Source organism: Sabethes cyaneus, chromosome 2 (genome assembly GCF_943734655.1).
Source record: "Sabethes cyaneus chromosome 2, idSabCyanKW18_F2, whole genome shotgun sequence".
Taxonomy (NCBI): Eukaryota; Metazoa; Arthropoda; class Insecta; order Diptera; family Culicidae; genus Sabethes; species Sabethes cyaneus.
In genome coordinates, this window is record NC_071354.1 from 162,520,907 (window position 1) to 162,527,296 (window position 6,390).

The window sequence follows — 6,390 nt, forward strand, 5'->3', positions numbered from 1 at the left end:
TTCTGCCGAAATGTGTGTTTTAAATGCTTCGCTAATTGCCTAGAAGAATATGTTCTTGTTAAATGCAACCAACAAAAGCTTTGCATGAAAAACTAATTTTTAAAGAATTTCCAAAGCAAATGCCTTGTATCTCTATCACCCGAAACAAATAGAAATATAATTTCTTCAGCAAATTTGTTTGCCTTTATATTTGCTACAACTTTGCCGAAGAAACTATGTCCATGTTTTATTTTGAGCCCAATTTCAAGTCTGATGACACATCTATACCTATAAATAAGGATTTCTGTCTGTCTGTCTGTCTGTCTGTCTGTCTGTCTGTCTGTCTGTCTGTCTGTCTGTCTGTCTGTCTGTCTGTCTGTCTGTCTGTCTGTCTGTCTGTCTGTCTGTCCGTATGTTCCTTATAGAATCGAAAACTACTGAACCAATCGGCATGAAAATATGCATGTAGAGGTTTTTTGGGGCCAGGAAAGGTTTTAGTGATGGTTAGAAACCCCTCCCCCCATTAAGAGGGGGGGCTCCGACACAAATGAAACACAAATTTCTCCATAACTCGACAACTAATCAAGCAAATAGAACAAAATTTGACATGTGGGTGTTTTCGGTGACAAGAATTTATTCTATGGTAAATTGAGACCCCTCCCCTCTTTATAAGAGGAATTATAACTCCTCTCCTCGTTAAAAGGGGGGGCTTCCATACAAATTTCCTCATAACTCGAGAACTAATCACGCAAATGGAACCAAATTTGGCATGTGAAGGTTTTCGAGGGCAAGAATATTTTCTATAGTAAATTAGGGGGGGCTCCTGTATCAAAGAAACACAATTTTCCTCATAACTCGAGAAGTAATTAAGCAAATGGAACCAAATTTGGCATGTGGGTGTTTTTGGAGACAAAATTTTTTTCTATGATGAATTGGGACCCCTACCCGTTTTAGGAGGGGGGGATCCTATACACATGAAATACAAATTTCCTCATAACTGAAGAACTAACCAGCAAATGGAACAAAATTTAGCATGTGAAAAATTTCGAGGGCAAGAATATTTTCTATGATGAATTAGGACCCCTCCCAACTTTAAGAGGGGAGGCTCCTATACAAACGAAATACAAATTACCTCATAACTCGAGAACTAATCAAGCAAATGGAACAAAATTTGGCATGTGGGTGTTTTTGGAGACATTATTTTTTTCTATGATGTATTGAAACCCCTCCCCACTTTAGGAAGGGGGACTCCTATACAAAGGAAATGCAAATTTCCTCACAACTCGAGAATTAATCAAGCAAATGGAACCAAATTTGGCATGTGCAAGTTTTCTAGGGCAGGAATATATTCTATAGTGAATTAGAACCCCTCCCCACTTTAAGAGGGGGGGCTCCTATACAAACGAAATACAAATTTCCTCATAACTCGAGAACTAATCAAGCAAATGGAACCAAATTTGGCATGTGAAAGTTTTCGAGCGCAAGAATATTTTCTATGGTGAATTGGGACCACTCCCAAGTTTAAGAGGGGGGGCTCCTATACAAACGAAATACAAATTTCCTCATAACTCGAGAACTAATCAAGCAAATGGAACCAAATTTGGCACGTGGGTGTTTTTGGAGACAAAAATTTTTTCTATGATGGATCGGGACCCCTACCCACTTTAGAAGGGGGGGTTCCTATACAAATGAAATTCAAATTTCCTCTTAACTCGAGAACTAATTAAGCAAATAGAACCAAATTGGGCATGTGGAGGTTTTTGGAGGCAAAAATATTTTCTATGGTGAATTAGGACTCCACCCAACTTTAAGAGGGGGTGCTTCTACACAAATGAAATACAAATTTCCTCATAATTCGAGAACTAATCAAGCAAATGGAACCATATTTGGCATGTGGGTGTTTTTGGAGGCAACCATTTTTTCTATGATGAATTAGGACCCCTTACCTCTTTAAGAGGGGGGGCTCCTATACAAACGAAATACAAATTTCCTCATAACTCTAGAACTAATCAAGCAAATGGAACCAAATTTATCATGTGGGTGTTTTTGTAGGCAAGAATATTTTCTATGGTATATTTTCTATGGATTTCCCCACTTTAAGAGGGGGGGGGCTCCTATACAAATGAAAAACAAATTTCCTCATAACTCTAGAACTAATCAAGCAAATGGAACCAAATTTATCATGTGGGTGTTTTTGTAGGCAAGAATATTTTCTATGGTATATTTTCTATGGATTTCCCCACTTTAAGAGGGGGGGGGCTCCTATACAAATGAAATGCAAATTTCCTCTTATCTCGAGAACTAATCAATCGAATGGAACCAAATTTGGCATGTGGGAGATTTTGGAGTCTTGAATTTATTTTACGATAGTTAGAGACCTCTCACCCCTGTGGTAGGGGGATGTGGACTCTCATACAAATAAAACAGAAATTTTTGCGAAACTCAAAAACTAATCGAACTCGAGAAATTCGAGACTCTTCCATAAAACATTAGTCAATACAAGACCACAAAAACTATCTATAGTAACACTAGATCATTCAGGACGAGACGGTCGCGAGTGTTGCCGGTGACCCCCCGTCGGAAGCGCCGCCCACTGGGGGGCTTGCAAAACTCGAGATTGTGACAAAGATCATCCGAGATTCATGATTTATGTACAACACAGGTTAATTTGTGGCAATACGAAGTTTGTCGGGTCAGCTAGTACTTTATAAAATTCAATTTAAAAAAATCTCGTGTAACTCGAAAGTTCGGAGAACTATTATAAAGACAAGCTATAATCAGACGTGGATTCACACGTGGATCTCTACGAACAATGAATGCTTCAAAAAGGTTCCAATAAAAATACAATATGATCTAACAAGGTATATCAAAGGAAAGCAAAATACTCATTTGAGCCTTTATGTTAATAGATTCTATCTGTTATTTGAAGAAAATTGAGTTGAAACATCGGAAATAAACTGAATAAACCTATCCGGAAATTGAAAAAATAATTGCAATAAAATTTAGAAAACATGAGACGCAATTGAAATTAGGCTTGGATCAGTTAATTCTTGCCTAAATTTAGTTTTGCCACTTTGCTACTCTATCTATTTTGCCATTATTGTCTCAACCACAAAATTTTTAAATTATAAAAATATTTTTCCACTGATATTGTTAAAACGTATTACGTATTAGAAATATTTACTTAACAACACATGTTTGTAACATCAATACCCACGAATCGAAATTCGATTCCGATACCATGGATAAAGTAATGAAATCATAAATTGTGAATTGCTGTGAAATCAAGACTGAACTGCCATATCAGATAGCACAAAATCATGAACAATAATTCATTATCTTGTGTTGTATTATATCACAAGATCGTCGTGACATCATGATTATTATTCATGGTGTATTTTCATAAAATAAAAACTTAAAATTCTGAAATCAAAAGTCATTTTGCTCATTTACATTTTGGAGATTGAATTTCTATCCGTGCAGATATATATATAAAACAAGATCAAAAATATAGAATTACAACAGCAGAAATAATTCATAGACACTAATTTGTAATGCACGCTGCTTCTCATCAGGTCTCCTACACATCAACCCGAAAACAGGCGAAATCAAAACCAAAGTTCTTCTGACGGGAAAAGGACGATCGGATCCGTACGAGTTGATTGTCCGTGCACAAGACAGCGGAAGTCAGCTGCCGAAGCAACGATCGCTGTACAGTGATGTTACATTTACACTGTACATTGGTGACATAAGCGCCAACGATGGAATTCCATTCTTCATTGCCCCGAAGGTTGGACAGATAGCGAACGTTACCGAGGTAGGTCAATCGATATTAACAAATTTTTTACAGAATGCTCGTAACGATGATAAAGTGCACTCTCATATGGTGCTCGAATGTGTCAAAGATTAAACAGCGCTACGTGGCCAAAGAATAGCATAGAAATTTGATTGATGACCACTGTTATTTAGAGGCAGGGGATTTTCTGCTCAGCAGAAGGGGAAACGAATAACTGTTTTGACATGTAATTGATGAGTTTTGTTTCTTCTTTTCACAGAACGCAACAATAGGCGCACCAGTATTTCAAGTTATTGCTAGTGATCCTGACAGTCCTGCCAGTCCGAGTGGGACCCTACGATACCGAATCCAGTCGGACATCGAGGACGCAAAGTCATTTAGGATTGATTCAAAGACTGGACTAATTTCAACTACCAAATCGCTGGACCGTGAAGTGAAATCTATGTATAACGTAATTATTGAGGTCAGTGATATGGGAGAGCCTCCACAAGCTGCAACAATTGTGTTGCGGATTAATGTGTTAGACATTGACGATCATAAGCCACAATTCGACCGAGATGTGGATGCACAACCAATCGAAATGATGGTGCTCGAGGAACAACCAGCCGGAGCGATTGTTGGAAATCTTTCGGCGGTGGATGAAGACATCGACGAGAATGGTGCAATAGATTATGAATTCATTGACGGCAATGAGTTGGGACTTTTTAAAATTTCCCGAACCGAGAGCAATGCTGCTATAATTACAACCACAAAGCCTCTGGATCGCGAAACACTGGAATCTGTTAGTTTAACAATCAAGTGTTTCAAATACAAAAATGAGCCTTTACCGACCACGGGAGGATACAACAAATACGATCGTTCCGAACAGCGAATCATCATTCATATAGCAGATATCGATGATCATTTGCCTATTTTCGAAAGAGAAAATCAAACCGTGGGCATTCGACACAATGTCCCAATTGATACTCCTATCGTTTCATGCAAAGCGTACGACGAAGATCCCGGAGCAGCTCCAATCTTCTACAGTATGCAAAACATAACATTTGTTCCGCAGTTTTTCCGACACGATAACCGAACCGAAGACCCAAGAGCATTGTTTAGTTTAAACAACTCTACCGGTGAAATCCGTACCACACACAGCATGTCCGACTACGTCGACGGATTCTTCCAAGTCACTTTAAAAGCTATCAATTCGCACAGCGCAGATCGTCAAGCGGAAAATAATCTGAAAATTTTTGTAATACGAGACAAATCGTTACTACGTTTCGTATTTTCCAAACCCCCTTCGGAAATCAATAATGTACTGGGAAATTTCACATCGGAAATGCAGTCTAGACTAGCCGAATCAAGCCTAGAGCTGTCCGTGTTCGATGCTCAGGTTCTCGCCAAACCCGATCACAGCCTTGATTTCAGTTCCACAAGTTCCTGTTTTCAACTTTCCCGTTCCGGTTCTGCACTTTCGCCGCAGGAAATGCTCAAATTAATGGACAGTCAGGACATAAAGGATGCTCTGCTGGAAACCTACCTGAAGTATTCAGTACACAAAATCGACTCTTGCTCAGTTTCCCGAAAACCACAAACGGCATCGCTAATAGCATCCTCCGGTACCTGGTTGGTGATATTGGCTGGACTGATAGGATTTGCAGCGTTCGCTTCGACAATTACTGCATGCTGCCTTGCAAGAAGGTAATATTTTTTCAAACATTCTTTTCAGTAAATGAATATTAACTTTTGATTATTTTGCTTTGCAGATACAAATCTCAACTACGAATGTCAACAGCCTCGCAAAGAGTCGGTAGTTCCGACATTTACGGTAGTGCGACACCGGTTTTGTACACGGAGCCCATCTACGGAGTTCTGTAGCGTAAATCACGCTACATAAACCATCATAGTCTGTACAAAAGAAGTCATACAAAAGTCATAGGAAAGTCGGGAATTGCACGGCACAGAACAATGTACGGTTTTCGTTGAGTTTGAACGCGATGCTCAAGCTGCAAATCGTAACAGCCACATCGGAAGTGGATTTCTAGCGATGTTTTTAAACTTGCCCCTACCATAACGCGTTGCACCGACAGATCCGGTGTTGAAAAGAGTGGCACGCCATAACCTTGAAATTGTGCGCCGTTAAAATTGTTAAGTTTTGACTAGAGCACGAGAAGCAGCACTCTTGCTAGTATAAGATATTTATTTTTTTTACCTAGGAGCTCAAAGGATTAGAAAACAGAACGTGTTGTTGTTGAAAGCGTGTATGGAATGAGATGAGTTACGCGACGTGATCACGGTGTGGTGGTCGAATGCTGCCTCCTAAAACTGAAAGAAAGAAAGAATGCGTGAGGTTTTGTTGTAAATATTGAAACAAAAAATGAATAATAAAGTAAAACTTTTCAAATAGCATTCTCCCATTGTTTAGTATCTGAATATCACGAAACAAGTACGTATACCAATTGCATCATATTAGTACTCAGTACGTGATATAGCACAAAATTTTATCTCCATTATATATAAGCTCTGTTTTTAACATTATGTAACCGAAATGTGTAGTTTTTATTTTAACAGGCGATATACATGCTTACAAATTTACTTAACCAAATAGTCAGTCTCAAGACAAGACCCGC

General features: G+C 38.8%; 1 protein-coding gene across 1 annotated transcript in view; it reads left to right on the forward strand.

Annotated features, from left to right (window-relative positions):
- LOC128733622 (cadherin-23) overlaps window positions 1-6,104 on the forward strand; it is a 61,844-nt gene extending 55,740 nt beyond the window's left edge. Inside the window, exons 5-7 of the mRNA XM_053827344.1 lie at window positions 3,555-3,796; window positions 4,035-5,461; window positions 5,527-6,104. Of these exons, the coding sequence (XP_053683319.1) occupies window positions 3,555-3,796; window positions 4,035-5,461; window positions 5,527-5,638 (1,781 nt within the window). The 3' untranslated portion in view covers window positions 5,639-6,104. The remainder of the gene's footprint in view (window positions 1-3,554; window positions 3,797-4,034; window positions 5,462-5,526) is intronic.
- The last annotated feature ends 286 nt before the right edge of the window (window positions 6,105-6,390 follow it).